Source organism: Solenopsis invicta, chromosome 15 (genome assembly GCF_016802725.1).
Source record: "Solenopsis invicta isolate M01_SB chromosome 15, UNIL_Sinv_3.0, whole genome shotgun sequence".
In the NCBI taxonomy this organism is placed as follows: Eukaryota; Metazoa; Arthropoda; class Insecta; order Hymenoptera; family Formicidae; genus Solenopsis; species Solenopsis invicta.
The window spans coordinates 3863890-3891802 of record NC_052678.1 but is presented as its reverse complement, the minus strand read 5'-3'; the positions used below and the strand labels follow the sequence as shown (position 1 = coordinate 3891802).

At 35.9% G+C, this 27913-nt stretch overlaps 1 protein-coding gene across 12 annotated transcripts in view; it reads right to left on the bottom strand.

The window, feature by feature from the left end:
* LOC105205487 (rho GTPase-activating protein 21) overlaps positions 1-27913 on the bottom strand; it is a 53740-nt gene that overhangs the window by 24312 nt on the left and 1515 nt on the right. For 3 of the 12 annotated variants that reach the window (XM_039457878.1, XM_039457881.1, XM_039457877.1), the window contains exon 2: positions 18343-18404. In XM_039457878.1, the coding sequence (XP_039313812.1) occupies positions 18343-18393 (51 nt within the window). In that variant the 5' untranslated portion in view covers positions 18394-18404. Of the gene's footprint in view, positions 1-9625; positions 9934-18342; positions 18405-20232; positions 21404-27913 lie in introns of those variants that run through there. The other 9 variants (XM_039457886.1, XM_039457887.1, XM_039457875.1 and 6 more) reach the window with 6 other exon arrangements.

Below are 27913 nucleotides of genomic sequence, written 5' to 3'. Positions count from 1 at the left end.
TAATGGACGATCTTTGTTAACTTCAATAATATAATCTTTAAAAGAATCCTATAAGCACACACGAATATTCTAGGATATTTTTAATATCCTAGAATATTATACGAATATTATTAAAAATTTTTTAAAATATTGAAATATTATTTCAAGAATATTTTCTAATGATATGGAAATATTGTGTTAATGTTATATCTCTGCCTTTTACATAATACTCGTGGTATATTACTTTAATATTCGCGGAATATTACATGAAAATGTTCTAAGAATATTATTGTCAAAAATTAATGTGAATTATTATGCATAGAATATTCCTAAACTCTATAATTATTACATTTAAAAGTTATAATATTTCGGATAATTTAAACTAATGAGATAAATAATATTATTTACTTCTTACGTAATATTCATATAATATTATCAGAAAGGGACATATAACCACTCTTTATTAATATTTCAGGAATATTATTTAATATTTAAATAGTATTACGCACTTGTAGGAAAGAAGCGATCACTTAGTTACGTCAGAAACTTCAATCATAAAGGCGCTGATTAAGAATAACGTAAAGAAAATGTCCTTTCAAAAGTATACTTGACATGTCAAATTAAAATGGCCATCAAGTGCATTCAAGTAGCGTGTAGAAATGAATATTAGCTTTTACTTCTTTTTTTCTCGTATGAAGATCTACAATTGTATCTGTTATTTTGTACTTCGTCAGTTTCTTCTTTTACCGTGCGTAATATCGAGACCACTTGACTACTCGATTATCTTGATCTCCCGGTCAGTCTATTGACGATAAGCACACTTGAGTAAGACGAGCAAATCGCAAAAATATACACGCGATATACACGTGTCTTGCGTGTCGCGAGATCTTCCAATACACGCGAACGCGAGTGTTAAATGGCTATCTTCCAACAGCTAACAAACATCGCACAGTTGTCAAATATTGAAGGCCAGATTAGGTTCGAATTACCGAAATAGTATTCCAAATTCACGCGCGATTTGTATATTTGTGGAACATCGATCAAATTCCGCCTCTCTCTCTCTCTTTCCCTCTTTCTGTCTCTCCCTCTCTTTCTCAATTTGTACCGTCTGGATAGGCCGGCTAATACTAGGAAAGTCGATGCAACGCGAAAACGCGGCAGACAGACTCGTGGATATTCGCCAAGAATTATTCCAAGCCGACTCCCCGAGGTGGAGGCGGCGGAGAGCTGGACAAGCGTTTAGCGCGTACTCGTTCTCTATCGCAGGGGCGGGTTGAATAAAGTTTGGCAAAACGCCAAAAGATACGCGGCTAGTTCGCTATAATGCGCACCTAGGATCGGGACGAGCGGAATTCGCTCCGCTCGAACTAAAGAAAATTGTAGAAGCGAGCGCAAACGGGGGATGAGAAAACATTCATCTTCGAGAAAGAAGAAATCCATTGTCGAAAAACGTCCGAGGCAAAACCTCAAGAACAAAGAGCCTCGAGAAAAATCTAGAGATTACGGTTGTTTAGTACCTATTTATAAATGTTAAAAATTAAACAAACATTTTAGAGATCGTTTTCACATATGTCCGAAAAGTTAAAAAAAAAATTCAGAGTCCCTTTACCGAAGCAATTAAACGTTATAAAGATTTTAGTTTACAACAAATTTATCCACGTGAAAGTTTATGGAAAACGCGTGCTTGTGTTGATTGAAGTCACTAAAATAAATAAAAAAAAAAATGATGGAAATTAGTTTAAAATTAGAGAAAGAATAGTTTCAACAAATAAGAAATTTTTTAATTAAGTAATTTTGATTAAGTATTGACCGTATTGATTGATTCAAATTATATTATTAAGGATGTACAGCAAAATATACTCATTTGCTGCAATTATAATAAAACCATTATAAATCAAATTTTTCTTCTTTGCAGCGTTAAAACTGGGGTATTTACGATCAACATTTGTTGTCGTTGATTAGGAAAAAAAAAAGAATAATTCTAAGAAGCTTTCAGTTTTTAAATAACATTTAACTCGTATATTGTATAGCCAAGACACCTTTAAGGATATATATCACATCTCAAAGTATTAGCAAAAAGTTAAAAAAATTTATAAATTGTTTTGTTATTACGTTTGAGTATCTGTGTTTCTTTTATATATATTAAAATTTAAAAGTTATTTAATTTCTTGCTTGCTCCTGATTCTTATATATGTACAATCGCGTTTTATAGTGCTCCTTTGCAAATTTGTTGAAGAAGTAACATTAAGATTTAAATTAAATTTTTTATGTATTTTAATAAAACTTTAATTCTTAAATTTTCTCTTATTTTTTAATTTACGGAATGCGTTTTATCAGCATATTCAAATTTTTTAGTTACATTAATAAAACTTTAATAAATATTCGTACAAAGATTTATTTGGATCCACTAGTTTAAAAGTTATTTACCTAAAACTGCAGCAATTTATAGGCATTTTTGCTGTAAAAATCATTTGCTGTATAAACCAAATTTTTCTTCTTCGCAGTTAGTTTCAGAACCAACGTTCGAGCATTCGACCGAAATGTTTTGTCGTAGATTAAGAAGAAAAAAAGTAAAGAGCCTTCAGTTTTTAAATTTTGATAACTTTTAGCTCGTGTGTGGCTAACCAAAATATCTTTAAGAACTTTTTTCTTCTAGATTAGAAAAAAAAACAAATGTTTCTCTCGAATTTCCTCTCTCTCTTTTTTTTAATTGACAAAGCAGCATGATAACTAACGTCGAAAACGCAATTTCCTATCTGGAACACAGGAAGAGTTGAGGCAGAGCAAGGTTAAAAAAGCTAAAATGAACGGTCGACGTGGAACGATGATAAGACGACTCGCGATCTTCGCGTTTCGCGCTTTTCCGCGCGCATTATCTAATCCGCTCGGATGCACTTCGCGCGAGTGCAGTTGCGCGTATCAACGTTGCACTTTCGAAACTTCAGTCGATAGCATCTTCCTTAAAAAAAAAAAAAAGAAAAAAAAAGTTCATTTTGTTCAAAAGCCGTCCCGTTCGATAGCCGCGAATAACGCCGAGCGAATAAAGGGAAATCGATGATATCGGGATTTTTATCATGATCGAGGTGACTGCAGCGTACACCCCCTCCCCCTCCCCATCCCCGTTATCATTGTCTCGCGCCGCACGGTTTTCCGGTATTTCGCCGCGGGGAGCGAAGTCGGCCGATCGGATGTTCCTGTGCATGGAAAACGGATCGCGCGGACGTGAGCGAGCGCCGTTGACGATGTAGGTCAGAAGAGAATAGGCGTTGTCAACGGCAAGTGGGTCACCAAACCGACCGTGCGGAGTGCGTGGCGGCACGGTCAATAATTACGTGGACACACACGTCCGTGTCCGCGGCACGTCTTCGGACACGCGTGCCCGGGTCCGTCCCACCCCGTCCTTCGTATAATACGCTCATCGTAAATCGCGATACGATGCAACGCGTCTTACAACCGGACGGGAAGTCGCTTCAACGTGAACGACGATGTCGGGAAGGCCGAAGGGGGGACACGGAGCTGGCCGGGAAGAGAGATATTTACGTACGCGTACATTGAAATCCACTTGCGAGAAGAGGGAACCTCGTCACGCAAGGTCGCGAGTACATTAACGAACTCATTTTCTCACCCTCGACGGCATCGCGCATAAAAGCCTCATCGCCGCTCTGTTGAACGACGTTTGTACGGCGATGTGTGTTCGCTCGGCGCAATATTTCGTCGAATAACGGCTAGAATGTCGCTAACGCGTCGTACCGGATGTCGTCGTAAGCGGTAAACTGCTAACTTGGAGACGATTTCTCCTCGACGAGCACACATACAATCATTTATCTTTTCCGCAGCTCTTACTTTTATAATTAAATTATAAACCAAATCTCTCTTTCACTACGCTTGAAATTAAGTGAAGAATAGGATTCTCGTCTCTTGCTTTTCCCCCCTGGCGTTTAGAATTCGTTAGAAGCCTGTTATCATCTTTTGTTGGTCATTATTCGAGTCACGGATGGCTCGGAAACATTTCTCTAGAGAAAAATGATACGGAAAATAGACGAGGAATTTCTCCGAAAACGGAGCGAGAAACTATTAGGATTTAAATGTTATCAAGCGTAGATGAGCTTGACTGAGCGCTCAGCCACACTGAAAGAATAATTTTGTCGAAAATACAGATATGAAAATAATTATCGTTGCACTGAAAAAAGTATTTGATAATAACTATTACCAAATTTGGTAAAGTTAGGTTTAATAATAGTTACCAATAATCCAATGTAATTACTTTCATATTTGTGTTTTCAACATGATCGTTCTTCCCATTTCTTTCAGTGCATGGATATTATGTACACGTCAATCCGATCTGTTTATGTTTATTATTTCATGTTCTTTGCGTTCAATTTTTTTATTATCCATCCATCAATTAAATGTTATTATGCTCTTGCGACTGAAGAAGATTAATTGTAAGTAAAATTGAAACTTGTCTCGCTATATTATTAATGATATTTCCACATGCAGAGAAAAGTTTCTTCGAGTTAAAAAAAAAAGTTGGTTTGAATCGATGAAATGTGTGCACTGCTGGTTAAAGAAAAGTTTCTTTGATTTGAAGAAAATTCTTGATTGTTCCTTTTATTAGAATTAAAGAAATGATTTGGATATGCAATGCCAATCTTTCTCTTTTTTTTAAATGAAAGAAATGTATTTCTAAAATCAGAACTAAATTATTTCTTACATTTGCAGTACTTTCTTTGAATTAAAACAATTTATTTAATTTATTTAAACAAATAATTTATTTTTAAAAAAAAGCTAGTGACATTTCTTGAAATCAAATAAATTTTTATTTTCCTGAAAGGTATTTTCAATTTGACTTTAAAAAACCAAGTTAAAGAAATAATTTTGAACATAACTTTTCTCCAAGTGTAGCTACAGATTAAATATTTTTAACGTCGTTAGTTTGTTGCTCGTTCTTGGCCTACCTTGGTTTTCGTTTAAAATAACGAGCAGAAAATTTATCTTGGAAAAAAAAAAGAATTCGAAATCGTCTTGCGATGTTCGAGAACGCATAGAAAGGATTCTTCTTTAGAGCGGCTCCCGCGGAAACTTCGCCTAAAGTTTTAATCAGCCGTTAACCGATCGCAAACCGGTTCACGCCAACGCTCGCGTTGGGGAAGTATCCGATTCTTCCTGATTCGATGTCTGTTATCCTTTACGCTGACCGCGACGTTCACCATTTCCGCCTTCACCGCGACGAGCACGCGGTGGTGCAGTTCCGACATCGATAACGACGAAGTTCCGGGGAGCGTTACGGCAACATTTGTTTACCATTTCAGAGAAGCGTCAAGTCGACGGTCGTTGCATGAGCAAGTGAGATCTTCGCTCTCTCGGAACTCGGCGCAAAAACGTGCGCGGGAGATTAAAAACTGGTAGAGAGGCACTCGGAGAAAAATTCACGATGGTGCTGGCGACCGTAAAAGCGACCAGTTTTATACTTAGAATTAATGTATATAAAACAATAAGCTGTTTTACAGTTATTGCAACTAAAATTTTAGTTGCAATAACTATAAAGTAGTTTATTGTACTTGTACAAATTAATTCTACGGTACAAACCAAAACTGATTTTAAAGATAAAAACTCGTACTTCAAGATGCCGTTAGCGAAATTGGCGGAATAAAATTTCGTTGTTAGCAATAGATCGATAGACGTGGCCAAACTCTCTATTTTTTGGGGCTATTTGAAGCAATTTATCTCCGTTATTTACCTGGAGTGATAGATTAATTCTGCGGCCGGATTCGAATTCAGCGTGCGTAAAATTACGTATAGGAAACGACTTTTGTTTTCTAGGACGCAGAAATATGTATGCGTACTTATGTAAGTTAGGATAATTACGTACTTCCAGTTGACGTATGGCCGATTAAGGTCGTGTACGGAATAACTATGATAGCAGGGCCCTAAGTGCTAGGAATGAGAACGATGAGGGATCCAGAGTTCGAATCTCACTCGGTTCAATGTTTCCGTCGCCTACATTTGCATTGCTATTTTTCTATAGTTTATCCAACAATTTTACTATAAATAGCTAATAATACTGTATTTTCTTAGTTTATACAACTTATTACTGATTTACCGCTTTCTAGTACATAGTTGAGGGGATATTTATTCACAAATTTATAGTTACTGATACAACGTTTTTCTTTGAGAGGATGTGCGAATATGAAGCATTTGAGATCGAGTCGAATCAAATCAAGCTTTGACAGCATGTTCGAAATCAAATTGGATCGAATCTGAAATTTTCACGACGAGTCAAATAGAATCGCTTGATTGTCAAAGAGATTCGAATACGAATCAAATTTACCCAGATTTACATTATACGCTAACTTATAAACGCAATAAAGGATTTTCAATGACGTTATAGATCCTTTTTGATGATAAAATTCAATGCAAGGATTTTATAAAATAATTACCAAAAAACGGTGTGCTAAGTAAAAATTTATAATAAATATTACTAAACAATACGGTATGAGAGTATTACACTCGGAAAAGTTATGTTTAAGTTGATGAAATCGTTTCTTTAACCTGGTTTTCTTTTTAGGTTGAAGTAAAAATATCTTTGAGAAAAATAAAAATTTATTTGATTTCAAGAAACGACGTTGTTAGTCTCTTTAAATTATTTGTTCAAATTATTTGCTTAATGTAAATAAATGACTTTTTAATTTAAAGCAAGTACTGACAGAAATGTAAGAAATAATTTTGTTGTTACGGTTTTCAAAATATATCTCTTTCATTTAAAGACAAATTTGTGTTGCATATTCAAACTATTTCTTTAATCATAATAAAAGGAACAACCCAAAAATTTTTTCAAATCAAAGAAACTCTTTTTTTAATCATATAACAATGCACAAATTTCTTTGATTTAAATACATTTCTTTCGATTCGAAGAAACTTTTCTCTGGGTGTATATTGATAAATGATCATTGAATACATAACAATAAAATAACAATGCTATTATCGAGGTGGCTTTAATGCACTTCATTAGGAAAATATAACGGATTTTTTTTTCAAATTTTGTTCTAAATTCTATAAAACAAAATGATACAAATCTACGAAACGTTGAAACAATTTCACGGAGACAATTGTTTACACACAAATTTTGAATAATTTATTAAATTTAAAAACGGTAGAATTTGAAATTTAAATTTAAAGGTGCGAGAAGTCGCATGCGCATGCGCTGATACGAGATTGTTCAAGGTAGATATAAATAAAACATAATCAAAGTAGGCGATCGATTCGACATCGCATCATCGATGATTCGAAACTCTCGAATCATTCGAATTCGAACTTTTCAGCTTCGATTCAATTCGAACTATTCGCACATCTCTAGAAACTGAATAAACAGCGGTAACGAACGATGTCTCGTTAGCTCGTTTTTTTTCTTTTTTTTCAAAAAAAAAAAAAAAAGAGAGAAAGATGAGATTGGACGGAATGCTCGCAATTCGACTCCAATCATGCGAACAATGCGCGTTAGAGTAAGAATTGTGTTCTCGCTCACGCCACGCGACGTGACAATTCTGCCATTTCATGCCAATCGTCGAGCACTATTCGCGAGCATTTTCCTTGTATCAGTGTTAATACGATTCAGTTCTCCCGCGCGCACAAGTGGCTTACGTAATTCCGTTTTACCGGCGACTCTTACGTAAGAAATGACTCCGATCGACGACCGATAGCCAATTCCAGTGGTATTGAAAATGGAAATTCCGCCGGAATTTTGATTTCTGACCGTTCGTCCCCGTCGTACGCAATGCGTCCATTTATTTTGTACATTGATCAATCGCTCGTTCGATCCTCGTGCAGTCGCCGATCTTGAAATGAAAAAAGAAAAAAGAGAGAGAGAGAGAGAAAAAAAAGATCTCGCGGACGCATTGAGCGCGCCGCGCCGTTTCCTTTTCGTCGTCTCGGACGTGCCTCGAATCGAGGCGAGCGCGAGCCTTAAACGCGCGTCGCGCGTTTAAAAGGCGAGGTGCCTCCATCGTGTGCAGTATGTGGTATGACCTCGCCCCGTTGCCAAAAGAAAAATGAAAAAGGCGAATTCATCGAAGGGAAAGAGAGACGGCCACGCGGCTCGCCCTCGGCCGCGAGTGAATGAAAAGCGAGAGGAGGGCGGAGGGAAGGGCGGGAAAGGATCTCTCACACCTTTCGCGAGAGATTCGTTTTGTCGCCAAGCGTGAAATCGGCTGATCTACGAGGACAGGAATATCACGCATCCGGCTGCACGTACAAACGTACAATCTCTCCCTCTCTCTCTCTCTCTCTCAGGTGTCTCCGTGCCGGTCGAGTGCGCGCATAATCGATCGTACGATTTTTTCAAAATGTTGCCCGAGGTCTCTTTCAAGGCTGGAGAACGGGTGTCTCCGGGGAGCCACAGCCGCAGAACACTAAATATTTACGAATGCATGGGTCATATCTCAAAACCAAAAAAATATAAAATATTCTACACCGAGAAAAAAAATTGGTTGGAAAACTAAAATATTTAGTCCGACGTGCACAACTAAACACTGGGTTGATTCAACAATTATTTAGTCGCACAAAAAAACATGTAGTTCATTTATATTAACCATTCCAATTTTTTAACTAAGAATTAATTAAATCATATTTAGTCGTGCGCATCGTAAATATTTCAGGTGTTCAACCAATTTTTTTTTTCTCAGTGTAGTATTGCGTTTGAGCGTCCACGTAACATTTGGGGCACAATTCACTCATTGGGTTTAAAAGTTATTTCATTTTTCGTCGACTCTTAATCGTTTTATAATATTTATTTGCAAAACGCGATTTCGCATAAGAATCAAGAGTCAAGAAAAAATTTAACGATGTTTACTAAAAGTAGTATTACCAATTAAAAATACAGTTTACAGTAAGCCGAATTAAACGAGCGAGAAAATGTTATATAAAATTATTAATTACATTTGTAATATAATTAAAAGCGAAACGTTTTGACATTACAATGTTGTCTTCAGTCGCAGTGCGAATTTAACATTGATGATAAAAAAAAAAAAAATCAAACGCAAGGAACATCCTCTCGTTTGATTCGACCTATTGTAAACTACATGTTTCGTTCTTACAATACGAGCTACGTTGTATAATTTATTATTAGCAATTAATTCAAAATTTTTACTAATATACTAATAAAACTCTAATACATATTTGTGCGAAAATTCATTTAGATCTACTTACTCGTTTAAAAGTTATTTATTTAAAACTGCAACAAAATATAGTAATTTTTCGTTATTGTCTTCTCTGCTGGTTTCAAGGCCAAAATTCGGGCATTTGCGACAAAAATTTGTTGTTGTTGATTAAGGAAAAAAAAAAGAAAAAAAAAGAATGAAACTAGAGAAGCTTTCAGTTTTTAAATTTCGATAACTTTCAGCTCGTATTGTATAGCTAAAACGTTCCAAATGTCACCGATATATCCGTACCCTACATTTCTAATTATAGTTTTGGGAACGATCCATTTTTGCTGAAAAATTGATAGGAGATGTGCGTTATTTTTCAACGACGCGTTCACGCTCACTCGCCGTCAAAAGCACCGGTCGGCGCCTTTGGTCTTCGGTTCGCTCTCGAAGAAGAGGCTCCTCCCCGGTCGGGCCAATTTCGCGCGTCACGATGTCGGTCGACTTACCCGTGAATCAATCAAGCGTGAAGCTCATCTCGCGAGAGACGACAAACGAGTTCTCCCGCGGGTTAATTTTCCGCGGCGTGCGAGCCGTCGCGTCGGCGGCGCGTTGCGCGATCGTTATCGTTATCGTCGCGACGTCTTCCGTCTTCAGGTAAAACGCGCGCGGTCTTATGCGTCGCGAATCGTCACGCGATCATTTCACACCGGCAGACGGACGGGGCCGAGGCGCGGAAAAATCGGAGTCGGTGAACGTGACGTCGTCACGTCGTCGTCGTTCGCGGCCATAACCGGCGCGATGGTCACGGCGATACTGCCATCGGACTTGGCGGCCGCCCGGCCATGGGGAATTCGCGAACACGATGCGCATTACTCCCTCCTGACGACGACGTCGCGTCATCGTTATCGTCACCTCCTACAAAACAACGATAGCCGTCGGCGATAGCCGCGGACGCGGCACGCGGCGTTCTCGAGCCGACCGCCACCGGTGACCGACGGCTCGACCTCTCGTCTCGACGCCTTATCTTTCTTCTTCTTCTTCTTCTTCTTCTTCTTTCACGGATATCCGTTTCTCTTAGAATGTACAGTGGAGTGCCTACTATTTCTAGTAAAAAAAAATTTTTATCTCGATAAAATTTCGAAGAGTTTTCGCATTTTTGAAATTTATGAAGATTTTTCTCTGGAAAGATAAACCTCTTCAGGTTTCATAAGTTTTCTTTCTTGGAAATATTTATTGTAAACCAAGTCTCTCCTTGATCAAAAGAGCTGAAGTAAATATTCTGTTTTACAGAGTTTTTTCGGAAGTCGAGAGATTTTAGAATATTTCAGAATTCACATACGAGAAGAACGGTTTTGCTCAAGCGTCTAAAAATTTAGATGAATACCGAGATCTGAAAATAACTTTGTCGGAACGTTAAAATAATTATTTATAGTCCTCAAGCGCATAATGAGTAACTAAGTGTTTGATGCATGACAAAACAAAGTTCTTGTCTCGAGTAAATACATTTTCTTGGATTATTAATTCAAAGAAATCTTTATTTATAACAATAATTTTTTCTTGATCAAGATAATATTCCTTTGAAACAAAGAAATTGTTACAAATAATTATTTCTTTGAATAAATTATAGTTCAAAATAATTTACTAGAAACAAGAAATATATTTACTTGAAATAGAAAATTTTTTGCCGCGTACTTGTGACTATAATTAATAAAACAATAATTAATATTAAAATAATAAAATAATCACACATATGGAGCTCCATCTTTACAGTTATTACTGCTGTGATAAGTAATAACAATCATGCTTATAATTCTACCAATTCTACTATGAACAATTTTGTTATAAATTATTATAATTTCAAATATTAATATCAAGATACAGATGGTAAAATTAAAATTAAACATTTCTATTTAGTAAATACAATTACAATGAATGCAACTGATTTTTCAACATTCGTTTACTATTCACGTAATAATAACTAAAAACTATAATTTACATGGTTAAAATATAACTGAATAATATCTACACTGCAAATGGAAGTATTTTGTGTGCAAAATCGTGTAGTTACTATCGTGTAGCCACTTTTTATGCATTTGTATAAAAATTGTTATTTTTGTACTTTTTACGCGTAATTTATTTATCGGTGCACGATCTAAGCGTGCAAAAGGTATAAAAATATTACGCGTCATAAATGCATAAAAAGTGACACCATATTACATACAAAAGTGCGCATTTAGATTTGCGGTATTGATACTCAAAATGACTGAATTATATTGTAGTTGAATTATAATAAACCACCATTTTCATCACTTATTGTTAGTGTGCAAAAAGTTTTGACATTCTTGCAATCCAGTTTGAACATCCTATATAATTTATTCGGATGGATTTAACAAAAAATATTTTTAGGTCAATATTTATAGTTAAATTTTTAGATACTTCAGCAAAATCATACTTTCTGTGATATAAAAAATTTTAGCAAAGATGTAGACTTTCTCAGTATTTTTGAAAGGTGTTCGTATAAAAAAAGAATTGAGTTTTTTAAAAAAATTATAAAATTATATAGAAATTCTGAAAAATTAGAGAAATGTAAGAAAAATTTTCACCAGAAACTGCTGATAACTTCTTTTTCTTTACTTAGATGTGGATAGATGGTCTTTTTCCGTACATCCTTTCAATGTGTCGACGATTCATGACGTTCTCAAGTGATCATCCATTCGACCAATCGTGTTCAACCGTTGTTTGGCTTCGGCGATAGAACGCGAATCGGTACATACTTGACGTGACTGATAAAGCTCCGCGACATCTCGGCTGATCTGCCATTGGCGTTGATACAAGATATAAAAAGAACGAAAGCAACGGATTCCCGCCTCTCACGCAGAAAGAAGATATCGAAAAAGAAAAACAGTTTCAAAGTCAAATTACATCGAAATAAAATTTGATGTAAAATTCCAAGGTTGAAAAGCAAAAGTTAAACCCGAAATACTTTATCGAAATGATTTTGCGTGAAAGCGTTCGCGTGCGTCATAACGATAAGTTTAATGGAGGTTGCGGTCGAATTCGTGACACAGGGAGAGACAACACTCACGGTCGAAAACGCGAAAGTTCGTCATCCGCGAAAGTTAAACCGGTCGATCAATTCTCCGATCGCGGATCTCTCGCGAGAGACTCCCTCGGTTTTGTCGCTGAAACACACGCGATACACACGGTTCGCTGAAATAGTAAAATATTCGTCGTAATAAAATAATCGAAGAAAGCGGTTTTGTACACGGAAAGAACAATTTTGCTGAAATATCTAAAAATTTGACTAAACACAAATCTGAAAATAATTTTGCTAGACCATCAAAATAATTAAGTAGGATGCTCAAATTGGTTGCTAAAATGTCAAAACTTGTAGCATTTCTTATCATGTATAAATATAATTATTTTGATAAATCCTTTGCAATGAAAAAATTATTCTTTCAATGGCAATCGAAATATTTGGTGTACACATTATGATTATAACAGTAGAAAATCTTTTACTTGCGCTAACCAAATTTATTATTAAGAAAACAAAGCACAATTCATAAATTCGTTAAATTTGTTCTTAATGTTTTTCATTATCAATCTCGTTAAAAAAAAAACAATTTGTATTATTAAGTAATTAGATTTTGCAAAAAAACTTTGTAATTATATTAAATTATAATATGTATATTTTATATATTGATACAAGCTTTTTATTTTATGAACTTATGAAAGTATGAAATTTTTTAAATACACTTTTTTCTGAGGATATGTATTTTAATTTGCAAATACAAGTTATAAATTTTGTTACATATAGTTTGACTAATGATAAGTTATTATTTTTTATTTGGTAACTCTGTTAAAGTAGCTCTGTTATCAAATCCTCTTTTTCAGTGTACCAAAATATTACCACAAATATATTTTTCTTTAAAACAGAAAAAAAATATATTTTTGTAGCAGGAAATAGAAGGAACTAAATTTTGTGCTGTAGTAATTAAATATTTGGTTGAGCCTATATTAATCGAATTATTTAGTTAGGTCTACCAAACTTTGATTCTGATCAACCAAATTGTGTTTTTCAGTGCGCATTTTGATAGTTCAACAAAATTTTCAGATCTGTAGCCAACTAAATTTTTAGATACTTGAGCAAAACCGTTCTTTCCGGGAAAATAAAAATTCCAGATCTATTATTCATTTTCTATAAGGAATAGGAAGAAATTCATAGAGAAGTGGGAAGAAGTTCAGAACTCAAAGTTCCCAGACGAATATTTAATTTGACGTTATAGGAGAAAATAAAGCTTTCAGTTTTCAATCGAAGAACTCGTTTCCAGCCAGAATCACATCCCGAGCAAAAGTTTTCTTTTCCAGAACCGTGTAATACGCAACCTTCACGTTTCACTCTTTTTTTTTTCTCTTGATATATGCGGTTAAGGCGATTTCGAAATCAGTACCTCGATGCAGAACGAGATGTGGTCGAAGACTGAGGCAAAATTACAGGATGTATCTTCTTAATTTTCTTGTTTTGTCGACCGTTACGTTATGCCTTTTGCTCCGCGAACGACGATGACGACGACTCGCCGGGTTCGGGAGATCGGAATTGATAACCGCTCGAACGCGATCGCAACGGAAGTGCAAAGGGAGCTGCGTTCCTGTATTGAAAACGAATAATGCCGAGTAACGCAGCCTTCAACGTTTCGATGAAAGGGCCTGACATCGGTCTAGCCGATGCAACGCTTTCGCCAGCAGTTGCGACAGACCTATGCAACATCTCGCACGCGAGCGCGTGCATCCGATCGGCACGAGTCGTTGTCCGTTTTTCCTTCTTTCTTTTTTTTAGCCGCACTAGGTTATATTTTCTAAACTCGAAATGAAACGAGACAAAGCGAACGCAGCCCCGTGTATCGAAGTTTCTATTGAAGGAGAAAACGGAGAAGGAAGGAGGGAGAGGACGAGGGAGAATGCAGAAAGCGCGGTCAAAGGAACAGACGTACCCAGAATTAAATTAGAGACATGAGAGTGGAGCGAGAACAACTGATTAATTAGCGTTGCGTGACGATCGCATCTGTCCCGGGAGGTCCGTGAAGAATGCCTCTTTCTTCTTCCTACTGGAGATCGTGACTTCCGAATGAGGACACGCTCGTGCGAATTGCTACGCGAAGAGCTCACTCGTCTCCTATCCCATGACGAGCCGGCACTCGAGACGGCGTTGTAATTTAATCATAATTTAGTCGTAATTTAGTCATAAGTGCTAGAGACGTCGCTTGAACGTGTAATACTTTCGCGAGTTTGTTTTGCGTACGAAAAGAACGGTTTCGCTAAAGTACGTTGAAAAAAACAATTATCTTTTAATTTTTCACCAAAAATATTTGATACACACATTACGATGGGCAATGTAGAATATTTTACTTTACTTGCGCCAACCGAATTTATTATAAACAGTAAAATACACAAATTCGTTTAAATCAGCGCAATCAAATTATTTGCTGAATGTTTTGCTTTCGAGTAAAAAGAAATCTGTGAAATGTAATAAATCAACGTTTAATGAATATTGTAATGGTATAACTTTAGTAAAATCAACTGATGCAATTATTTTGCAATAGAAGAATAAAATTGTTTATTTGTTAATTTAATCTTTTGCTTACTAAAAACAACATTAAGATAAGGTCTATAATTCCTACTATTCTCCCTCGAATTAAATAAGATTAAATTTATTGTTTCTTTGTTTTTCAGAGACAAGAGTAACACAATATAAATTTCAACTTGTGCGTATTTTTACATTTGGAATGAAACTTTGCATGATATTATAATGCACGCTAATTAATCGCTATGCAGTTCAGGATACCACCAGTAAGGGACAAGTGCGCTCTCAAGCATAAGATTCGTATCCGATACATTATAATTAATGCATTCACGAAAAGCCCAGCAACCTTTGCGAGTCCTTATAGACCTTTACGCTTTAGGATGAGATATTTTTGGTTATTTACGAAGCGAACTTCTTTGTTGGCCCCCTCGTGATATTTTATTAAAAAATAAAATTCTTCAGATCGATCTACTGTTAAATTAATAATATTATGAAATTCGCTACAAATTTCGCGGTTTAAATTTGTTTGAGAAAATTAATAGGACCAAAGTTATTTTGTACTATAATAGATTAAAAAATTTTTCTAATTGAGAGTAAACTATTCCCCTCCCCCTTTCCCCTCAACAATTATGATTCTCTCTATATCTCATTTCATAATAATACACTGGGAAAAAAGTTAATTTGACAAAATTTTTCAACTTGCTTGAATTTTTTCAACATTTAGGTATTTAAATGAAATATATGTAAATATATATTTATAAGTTAAATATATAAATGTTTAAACTAAAGTTCAAGTTTTTATGTATTTGAGTGAAATATACAATAGTTGAACTGAAAAAATTTAGTCGAATTGAAAAATTTAGTAAGTTAAATTTTTTTCTCTCATCGCCATTGTAGAAAAATAGTAGCATTGAATCCAGAAATCTCTTTTGCCTGCAGACACGAGCTGATACAAGATTGGTCTCGCGGAAAATATAAATGAAACCATCATAAGTTATCGATTCTAAATCGATTCGTCGATGATTCGAAATTTTCGAATTATTCGAATGCGAACCTTTCAATATTCAAAAAAGAAAATCAAATCAAATCTACTACGATTCATTTCGATTTGATTCACAATTGCACACCTCCGTTTGTCACAAAACCGTTCTTTCCGTTGCGAGAACGGCGCGAAAGGCACATTCTCGCGCTGTCCGAGATTCTGCAACTCGAAAGCCTTTTCAGCGCTCGATTCGATCTCATTAACTTGGAACGCGAGCGTCGAGATTGCCCTTTACGACGCCTTCTTCTTCCTTTTCTCGGAGAGACGAAGCCCGTTTGCCTTCTTTTCCTTTTTCTTTTCAATGAGACCATACACGCACAATGCTGGCCGGCAATGTGCCGGGGCCGGATTTGCGTCATCGTAAGCAGATTCAGGTGCACACGGTGGGTGGACTAATCGGAGAAGTAATCGATGAGCAAGAGCGTTGTGGCGCGAGAGAGCGCGCGTAACGCTACGTTGTGCGTGATTATGCCATGGGTCAACGCGGGACAAACTTTATGATAAGCGCTTTGAAGAAAAGATTACCATACCCGTAAGACACACACGGGCGGAGCACAATACGAGTACTACTGGCGCCAACTTGCTGCCGGCTACCGTAAAACGAAGGCAAAGTAAAACGTAATAGCGCGGAGGGAAGGTCGACCTCGTTCCCGTACCGCAGATAAGTCCCAAGTTTCATGAAGAATCTCTCACAAAGTAAACGTCTCGTCCTCTACTTTCTCTCTCTCTCTCTCTCTCTCTCTTTCTTTTTTCTCAAGTGGCGATCGCAAAATTTATTTATGTATTATTACACGCTGGAGTGACAGCCTCGGTGACGCCCTCGCAAAAGCCCAAAGATTTTTCGCGCCGCGGTAAACACGGCGGCGAAGTGTATTCGGAGAAGATTTTTCGTAGAACAGTACTCCTATGACTTTAAAGCCGAGTAGGCTTTATTTGCTCTCCGGTATAACACACTCGGTGAACTATTTTTAAGCTGCTTATTTACGCAAACTGCCATCGCGCGCGCGCACATTTACCGTTCTCGGAGCATACACACACACACACACACACACACACACATACACGCTCTCTCTTTCTCGCTCTCTCGCGGAATGATGGTTTACCGAAAGTCTTCTCCGGGGGGAAGAAGTCTTCTCGACGCGATCGTGATTTATTTCCTCGAACGAGGGGAACGTTTAACTCATGATAAGTGGTCCGTCAAATCGCGGACAGATTACGCGGCTCGTCAATCTTCCGAAACCGTATCGTTCGTAGGCACGACGAGTCTCTCTTTTGAAAAGGCCTCGACGACAACCGTGCCGGATTTGTCGGCGATTCGCGGTGACGACTCTGCTATTCCTCCCACGCTGCCATCAGTATCTCGGGTGTTGCCCGAAATGGGACACCCCTCCGATGGGGCTGAAACTTTACAGGCAATATTATTACGATATATTCACCGGGGAAAGAAAGTTGTTAACGCGACTAAATTTTTCAACTTGTTTAAATTTCCTCAGTTCAAGTATTTATGTACTTGACTTAAATAGATAAAATACTTAAAATGGTATGTATTTAAGTTATTTAAGTCAAGTACACGAATACTTGAACTGAAAAAATTTCATCGAGTTAAAAAATTTAGCCAAGTTAACAACTTTTTCCTCGGTGCAGCGATTATTTACGAAGATGCCGTTTTTAGATTTTGTATAGTTTAAAAGATAAAAAAATCAAAAAGAAAAATATTGTCGATGTACGATGTCCGATAATAGCTAGACCCTCTCTCATAGGTTGATAAGAGAAGATCAAACTGAGCAGAAGAGTTGCCTACCATTTTGCGAACGTTTTGCACAAATTCCTTTTATTCAAACAAATATTTTTTGACTCGAAGAAACTGTTCTCCGTCAAAGGGCGTACTGTCAAATGCAAGCGGCAGACGAGATAGAGTTAAATCGGCGAGATTTTCAGAAATAAATATCTCGTTAATTATTGCGAAGTTTGCAAAATGATAGAGGACTCTTCCGCTCAATTTGACCTGTTCTATTAGCACACGAGAGGTGATACGATCATTACCGGACACTCTTTATATCTTGTTCTCTTTTATTTGTTATCTTCATCTTTAACTATACAAAAGCCGAGATAAGATCTTCGTAAATAATCACTGAACATCGTAACAATATTATCTACGAAGTTTCAGCCCAATTCCGGAGGAGCGTCCTATTTCGGCCAGGACCTCTCTCAGGCGCATCGCCGATGCGAAAGCGGGAATCCCGGAGAACCCCGAACCGATCGGCCGAGACTCGTTTCTCTCGTCGGACGCATTTTACCGAGAGGAATCCGTTCGTCCGCGGGGAGGACGGGAGAATGAGAGCCGCTGCTCCCGCGAGATGAGTGCGGTCAATGTCAGAGCATCGGAATGCATTCCGACGGCGATCTAAAAATTCACCGCTCCCGTGGGAGAGACGAGATCGAACGACGAGTGGCCACGTGGCCGATTTCGAGAGATGCGACCGCGAGAGATGTACAACGCGGAGAGCTTTTCTAAAATTATCGAATTCCGCCTTGCACGAGGGCACGCTAATCGGCGACTCAATCTATTTGGCGATTAACGTTGGTGAAACGTCACTTACCCCGTGTGGCTGCCTGACGAAGCCCCGGTGGTTATTTCGGTCGTCAGCCATTGCACCTTGTCCTGAAACCGGCCAATACAGCGAGATTAGATGACAGGCATTATCGCAAGAGTAAACTTTGGTGGGAAAAGAAAAATGAAATCAATGTAAGCGGATAGTGTGATTGATAGCACTGCCTTACAGCCAAAAATTATTTTTGAACGGAACTATTTTTTGAACAGAATTATTTTTGAACGGACGAAGATGCTTCGCGCGTGTAGATGTTGAAAAACGATGACGCTTTATCATTGAGGTTGAATGTGCGAAAATGGCTTCTTTTGCTAGTGCTTTTGAAATTTTTTATATATAAAAAAAAAGTTAACGTTGTCTCAAAATTTTGACAAGAAAGCATGATCGTATCGTTTGTCTCCTACAAAATAAATGCATTTTTTTTTTAAATTTCAATATCTTATTTTTTAAATTATACTATGTATATTTAAATGAATAGACACAAAAGCTTCAATCCTTCAAATTATAATATATGTATACGGCTCGATCATCATAGCCGGAAAAAATTTGTTATCTTAACAAAACTTTATATCTAAATCTTTTATAACGTGTAAGTTATAAAGGATTTAGATACAAAGTCTGATAAGATAAGAAATTTTTCAGCCAAGACGACGATCGAGTCATGTACGTACATGTTTATAACTTATTTTATTTAAATGTAATAAAGAATTTAGATACAAAATTTTGCTAAGATAGTAAATCTTGCAGTTGTAATGTGATGAAGTCATATATACTTATTAGAATATAACTGTATGACTAGAAATTATAATATTTCTGGTTTATGGCTATTGATATAAATACAGTGTAAGTTATCGTGACAGAGTCCGCTAAATGTACATATTGTATATATTAAAGTGTGTATGTATGTACACATTTATATTTAGCAGAATTCTATTATGATACACTGTGTATATGTATTGACAGCGACAAGCAATAAATCAATCTGTGACTTAATCATCATAGGCGGAAAATTTGGTATCTCAGCAAAACTCTATATTTAAATCCTTTATAACATGGCTGAAAAGTATACGGATATCGAAATAAAACCAAATGCGTTTTGTAAGGGCTGAACAGCACATTCATGATCTCTAATTAGAATTCAAGATAACGTTAACATTTTTTTTTTACAAAAAATTTCAAATGTCATAAAAAAATATTTTTTGTACTTTCGATCTCAATTATTTCGGAAACCTGATATGCTGATAAAAATTGGCTCGCGGCATCGCTTTTAACATCCAAAAATCTGTTAAGGAACACCTTATCTAGTTCAAAATAATTTAAAAAAAAAAAAAGTTTTTTTCTTAACTGATGAAATTGTTGGGTTTGCCTTCGAAAAGACCGTAAAGTTACGGTCAATTTAATCGGATTTTTCGAGCGGATTAACGGTTCACATACGCATACAAGCGACCGTACAAAGTCTCCGTCTTTTTTTTTTTCAGGCTTTTCCAAGCGATTTCAGCTCGCGCGAGATCGATCGCGACGTATCCTCGCCAGCGATTCTCCTCTCCACCAAATCGCGACCGGCTGACTGCTCTGACCTCGCGCGATCGCGACTCGTCGTTCCCTCTTGAACGACATCTTGGCATCCGCAGAATTAACGTCATTAAACGAATTGACGTGGTTTCACGCGAGAAGCGAAAGGCATCGTGCGCAGAAACGCACGCACGCACGCACACTCGCACGTCGGAAAACCGTTCTTATCTCGCAGGCAAAGCCGGCTATCGCGTTTGTGTCGCAGCAAAATGTTAAGGGCGAGATTACGAGGCGCCGTAGGACGACGCCGTAGGTCAGCTGTCACGTACGGAAGTGTAACGTAGTAATAACGTAAAACTATATCGGGACCTCTTCGATGGGAAACTCTTTTATTTCTGGCCGCTAATACGGAGATGCTGTCCGTTACTTCGTTGGAGCTCTGAACGAGAACTAAACTTGAGAATGGCATGAACCAGACCCGCAGTCCAAAAGTTCGGAATGCATTTATTTATTGGGAAACAGAGATAAGCCAGAGTGGGGTGAGTTTCGTGATAAGCTTTTTATAAGAGGAGCAGGGAGCGTTACATAAACAACAGGGATGAGAGTTTCGCTGGTCGAGGTCTAGTTTTATTAGCTTATTGACGTGTGTGTTTAGGCCAAAGGAAAAAAAAAGTAATGGTTTACCTTCCGAGATAATAGAAGAAATTTTTACGTGCTACGTATATAGTGCAGCGTAAAATTTTCCCTCGACCGCACGCGAGATGCACTAAGGTATAATATAAGCGACGAAGTCGAGCGTATGCATGTCCGCGCGTTCGAAATGACGTAAAGAAGATCGGGGGCTCGTTGGCACGGTTTCCACAATTTCGGCATTCGACATTTTGAACAATTATTATGATTAAACTGTACTAATGTGCACGACAGAAAAGATCTTTCTTGACATTTTCATGCCAAGAACGATTCTGTACGTGATACAGTTTCTGTTGTGTTGCGCTTAGATAACTTAAAATTATCTAGATAAAACGATAAAATAAATTACACGCAAATGTGCAAGATAAGATAACGATGGTTCAATTGAAATTTATCTAGATAAAATTATGTTAGGTTTTATCCAAATAGTTTTTAGATAATGTCGCTGATGAATTTAATTTGAAATGTGTGTAATACATGAATAAAAAGTTATATACAGTACCGGCCAAAATTATATCACCTTTCGATTTTTGGAACCTAACTTTTATCGAAGTGTATCGAATGCATTCAAAATTTTATAGTAAATTCTTGATGAAAGGTACACCTTGTGTATAAAGTATAATGAGATTTGACAACATACACTATGATCTTCGAACTTTTTATTAATTTTTTCATAGTTGCACTTTTGTACTTTTTTTGTTTTTCGTGTCGCAATCATTGTTTTTACCACCATAATCTAGTTTTAGCAGTCAAATTTAATATTCCGCATTATTTATACTTGTTGTGATTCGAAATTATGATTCAAATTTTACATATTTTGGAAATTTTAAATAAAAATAATTTTCCACATGTTACTGTTTTTATCATTTAATAAAAAGTTATTATTTACGTAACTTATACTTATCATTAAAATATATTATGATTTAAGAGAGATTCGTGCCTTTTAATGTACTTAATTAAGTTACTTAATTAAATTAAATGTACTTAATTAAAATGTACTTGGAAAAAGTTTCTGAAACGCTCAAAAGTAATAGTGCCTCGTAAAAATCGTCAGCTATTGTGTATTGGTACATCATCGCCACTACATAAGAGCAGGCTGCTAAACAAGCGATTCCATAAGTAATTACTAGCAATTCGTCATCTAATAATAGATAAGGAGATAATACGTGTACTCGTACTCTACCTACACGGTCCGCAATATCACCTTCTCTACTCGCAAGATATACTTTGCGGTCATTTTTCTATCTCGTCTCTTCCGTCATGTATGCACAAACGCAACGCCAACTTGCCTTCGTACCAACGCGCCCTGATCTCTCCCCTACCAATCGCGAAAGCGGCCGCGGCTGAGACTCGGCTTGGTAGTCACTTCGAAACGCGGTTGACTCTCCTCGCGACGGGTGTTCGCGGTTTCTTTATCCTTTTGTTTTTGCTTCTACCTTTCTTTTCGCCACAGTGCACCGTGAAGACCGCGATCGCAGACGCCCGGCCCGTCGCGTGCAGCCGCGCCGCTTCGTGTCGGAGAAACAAAGTCGTTGGTCCGCTGCAGCTGCATCGCTACCGTCGCGCCGATCGGAAGGAGATCGCGAGAGAGGACTCGCGCTCGCAAAAAACGATCTGTCATTACCAGCGGCCTCGTTTGCTCCGCGCGATTTTCCACGCGATGCTGAATTATCGCGATCGAGATTACGCGGGCAGCGAGCGGACGGACGGATGAACAGATCGTCGCGCGAGCGTATCGGCGCGAGCTTATCGTAAATTTTGAAGGAAAGAGCAGACATAACACACACACACACACGCATATACACATATGTGCATACGTGCACACATGCCGCACCCACCGTGCGATAATTTCAATCGATGAGAACGCGCTCACGATCGGAAACGGAACATTCCGTCGATTCGAGTCGAGCGAGCGAAATAATCATGGAAATGGAAACCGCGTTCCAACGCGTTATTACCGTAAAAACCTCGAAATACCGGGTTTTCTGCACGCGTGCGAGAAGTTTCGTACAACGTGATCGCCCAGAAAGCGTCGTATTTTACGCTTCGGAATACATATTGGAATATAAAATATGAAATGTCTCAGGAGGCATTGATTTTTCTAGCAGTCTGTCTCGATACTTCTACAACTGAAGAACTCGTATTGAAATGATTCAATAAAAAAATAAAAAATTTAAATAAATAATATTAAACTCTCGAAATTGTCGAGGATAAGTAATTAAAGTTACACAGAAGAAAAAAATTAGTATCAAATTAATAATTCATTGTTTCTTATACAAGCAAAAATATTGTGTAAAATCTTGAAAGAATAATTGATAATCTTAAACAGACATAATTTGCTTACACGAGAAAACAAAATTTCTTCATATCAGTAAATTATGTCTGCTCAAGATTATAAATTCTTTAAAGATTTTATATTCTTGCTTATATATGAAACAATGAATTTTTAATTTGATATTAATTGATATTAATTTGATAAATAATCAAAGCTACACAGAAACAAAATTAGTATCAAATTAATAATTCGTTGTTTCTCATACAAGCAAAAATATTGTGTAAAATCTTGAAAGAATAATTGATAATCTTAAACAGATATAATTTGCTTACACAAAAAAACAAAATTTCTTCATATTAGTAAATTATGTCTGCTCAAGATTATAAATTCTTTAAAGATTTTATATTCTTGCTTATATATGAAACAATGAATTTTTCATTTGATATTTATTGATATTAATAAATAATCAAAGCTACACAAAAAAATTAGTATCAAATTAATAATTCATTGTTTCTTATACACGCAAAAATATTGTGTAAAATCTTGAAAGAATTTGATTATCCTAAACATAATTTGCTTACACGAGAAAACAAAATTTCTTCACATTAGTAAATTATGTCTGCTCAAAATTATAAATTCTTTAAAGAGTTTATGTTCTTGTTTGTATATGAAACAATGAATTTTTGATTTGTTATTAATTTTTGTTCTATGTAGTGAGTGCGGTGCTTAGTGCAAAAAATTTCTTCTTATATTGAATTACCAATTTTATTTCAAATCCTTATGAACCTTTCGGCTCCATATTGGGCTATCTTAAGCATACAAAAAAAAGGAAACATTCTAAAGCCTGCCTAGCAAAAAACGGTTGGATATCTCCCTGCTGCCAATCCTGTTACGTTGACATATGGGCCGTATAAGCCGTATTCCTTGAACTTTTTGTATAGTTGATCTTTTTTCTTTCTCTCTCTAATGTGAAAAGAAAAAGAAGGACGAGCCACGCAAAGAGTTAAAAAGAACAGACCTATGATTAGAAAATCAGGTGACAACGAACAAAGAACGCGTGTGCCAGGGAGTTACTCATTATACTACGTCAAGATATACGCTGGAGCTATTAGTATAAAAATCCGTAATACAAAATAAGAGAACAGTTTCGCACGGAAGTCAACGATAAAAATAAAAATTTTTAATCAAGTTTCGAGTTTTAATTGAGTTCGATTAAAACTTCGTGAACCACAATATTTATTCTTTTAATTCGCACGATTTCTTTCTTACTCGTATTTTTTTGGCACCGTCAAAAGCGACGGAGATATTTCAAGATTACAGGCGAGATATCGTCTGCGTACACGGAAAAAAGAACATTCTTATCTTGAGACCATCATTACTTTTGAAATATAAATATTGAAAGAAAATTATATAGTGTTAGACAGATAATTTGCTTACACGAAGAAATTTTGTATAGTTACATCAAGAAAAATACTCTCTTTATCCAATAATTTTCACGAATTGATAAAATATCGCGCGGATAGAAAATAATTATCTTCCAAAAATTAAAAAATTGGCATTTTTTAATACTATTATTATTAAAACGATTGTGCTTTTTAGGCAACTGTTGTAACATTGCAATAAAAATATACTAAAAATATAAAAATAATATAATACTTGGCTGAAATTTAAAATTATCAAATTAAAGGTTTTATATTTTTGCTTAAGCAACAATAAATATCTTAGTTTTAATTTGATATTGCTTTTTTCTGTGTGTGATAACATTGAGCTGCAGTTATTTTGTTAAATTCCTAACAAGATTCGTTTTTTTTTGCTGCCCTAGAATTTCCCCTTTCATCAAATTTCAAACATGTATCTGTTTCACTTTAAGTACGGAAAGTGCACAATGTTCGCACGAAAAGGACAGTTGGAGTATCTCAAAGTCTAGTAGCTACACAAAAAAGGGACATTTTTGTTTCGAGAACATCTTTACTTTGTTAAATATTGAAATGTCATTATAAAGCGTTCGACGAACGTATCTTGCTTGCACGAAGAATTTTGTTTCATCAAGAAAAGTGTATTCTCATTATTCAACAATAATTTGCATAAATCGAGAGCAAAAATATCGGATAGAAAATAATATCAACAATATCTTCAAGAGAATTTTTTTAATACCGTTATTAAAACAATCACATTGTATTCTTTTGAACGATATTAAAAATATATTTTATTGAAATTCAAGATTACCAAAAAAAAAAAAAAATTACGTTATATATAAGCAGGAATATCGTCGAATATAATTTGTTGTTTACATACAAAACAACAATTATTAAATAGAATATACTAGTTTTAATTTCTCTCATATTAATGCTCTGTTTTTACTACGTAGATACAAATCTGAAAATAATTATGTCGGACCAAAGTAGTTACGTAGAACGCTCAAGCGTTCACGATAATGCTGCAACAAGTTTTGACATTTCAGCAACCAGCTTGAACATCTAATACAATTATCTCTAACGGTCACAACAGAGAATTATTTTCAGATTAGCGTCTAGCTAGACTTTCAGCAACTCCAGCAAAACTGTTCTTTTCGCGCAGCTATAAAAAAAAAAAAATATATATATATATATATAGACTGAATAAACTGCACAATATTGCACGACAGGTGTTACATCAAATTGATAAGAGCTGAAAACGCGAATGCGCCAAAACGTTGGCGCCTCCGAACCCTGGCTGCTCGCTTCGAAAGCGCAACGACGAGCGCGTCGTAATCGGCGCGATTAATAGTCACGACACGCACGTGCCATCGATGCGTTTCTACGTGCGTGTATGCGTGCGCACACGTGTGCACACGATTCTTGGCCGGCTCGTTTATTATTGCTGCTGGGTGACATTCGTCATCATGGATAGCTTCCGATAAACTGTCCCGGGCCGTCCTTCGCGTCGCGCCGGCACGCGCGAACGATCGTTTTCCCGAAGATCGGGACGCCTTGCCAAATGCGCCTCTTCGTTTCCTCGCGATTCCGTTTCTCGGAAACTTTGACCGGGAAGCGAAGACCGCTCTGTTCGCCGATAACTGACAACGTAACGTACAGACGCACGCGCACACGCCCACACGGGCGCACATCATACGCAAAATCTTAGAAAAAGGCCTTGGAATTAAATTTCCTCGAATGCGATTAATTGGAAAAAACATTTTCGCAACGGTCGTATTGTGCGCGAAATAGAATTATGCATAAACGTAAATAAACAGACGGGAAAGCGATGACGTATTGACGTCGACAGCTATCAGCGGTTTAATTGAAAATAATATTGTTATCCCAATAACAGTATTAATGAAACAAATGGCATTTTATTAAAAGAACAGCGTGGCGTATTTGTTGCATTAATAGCGTTGCTGAATTGACAACGTTGTTTTCCATCCGACTGCTGTTAGCTAATGTTGTTATCACAATATCATTTGTTTTCCCGTGTACGAGAGATGGAAGAATACGGATCGGTTAAGACTTCACAATATACCAGTGACACAAATCGTTTTTCTCGGAAGGAGTGCTACTGTCCTACCTTCTGGGCTTACAAATGTTATTCCGGGAATAGTTACCTAGTTTTTTTTTTTTACTTTTGCAATCACCTGGTGTGATTTTTGCACCCTAAAAATCATAATCTTAATTATATATTGTATAATATTGATTGTTCTATTTTCCTATTATTATTGATTGTTCTGTCGTTCAATTTATTGGTGGTATCCTTACATCATTATGTACTTGTATAAAATTACTCACAAAGTTCTTAAAAAATAAATAAATAAATAAATAAATAAAAAAGAATAAAAAAATAGATATTGATTTTGAATCAATAAAGACAACCAGAGTTTCGCCGTAAATTTCAAGATATTTCAAAATAACTATTTACATATTATTTACATTGTGTTTTTCATGTACATAATGCATTGTAGATTTTTACGAGTTGGATAACTATGCAGAAAAGTAATTAAATCGTAAGAGTTTTAATATACCTGACTTTAGTATTGCTAAAATAAAAATATGTAATAGTTAAAATAAAAAAAAAGTTAAATACGATTTTCACTATTTATGATAAAATTTGAATGTTTTACAATTTATTAATACTTTACGTCATTATATAAATTTATATAAATTTACACACAATCAGTATGCTCTACAAAAAAATAAAAAAAAAAAAATAAAAAATAGGTATGGATTTTTAGTCAGTAAAAAACAAACAGAATTTTACCGTAAATTTCAAGAGCTACATTAATTATTTACATGTTGTATACATTATTAGTTTTAAAAGCTCGGAAAAAAATCGAAGCTTTTCAATTTTTCCAAACGAAAAAACACTAATATGTAAATAATTCATATCTTGAAATTTACGGCGAAACTGGTTGTCTTTATTGATTCAAAATCAATACCTATTTCTTATTCCTTTTTATTCTTTTTTTAAAGAACTCTGAGTAAATTTATACAAGTACATAATGATGCAAGATGCCAATAAATTGAACGACAGAACAATCAATAATAATATCAATAATAATCCGTTTCGCGGAAAAATTGAAAAGCTCCGGTTTTCTTTTGAGCTTTCAAAGCTAATAATAAAAACAATGCAAGCATTGTAGATTTTCCAAAATTGAACGACAGTACAAAAAAGTAATCAAGTCACGAGAGTCTTAATACTAAATCTGACTTTACTGTATTAATAAAATAAAAATATGTAATATTAAAATTAAAGAAAACGGAATACAACTTTCAGTATTTCTAAAAAGATTTGAATATTTGCGTATGATGATTCATAAATTATTTACACATCGCTTATTTGCTAGAACGACATAAATCAAAATGATATTTTTGAGTTGTGCGCAAGAAGAGAAAGGATCTTTGGAGGAGTTTTTATTACTGGTAGAATTACATAATCAAACTTCTAAAATTGAAAAGAGAAATGAGAAAAGAAAATTTTACAAGAGTCATAAATCGAAAAGAGTACATTTTTATCACAGACGAGAATTTCGTACATCGAATAAAGCGTTAATGATTTTGGTTCACTACAATGAAATATTATTATGCTAAAATCATATTTCAAAATAATATTTGC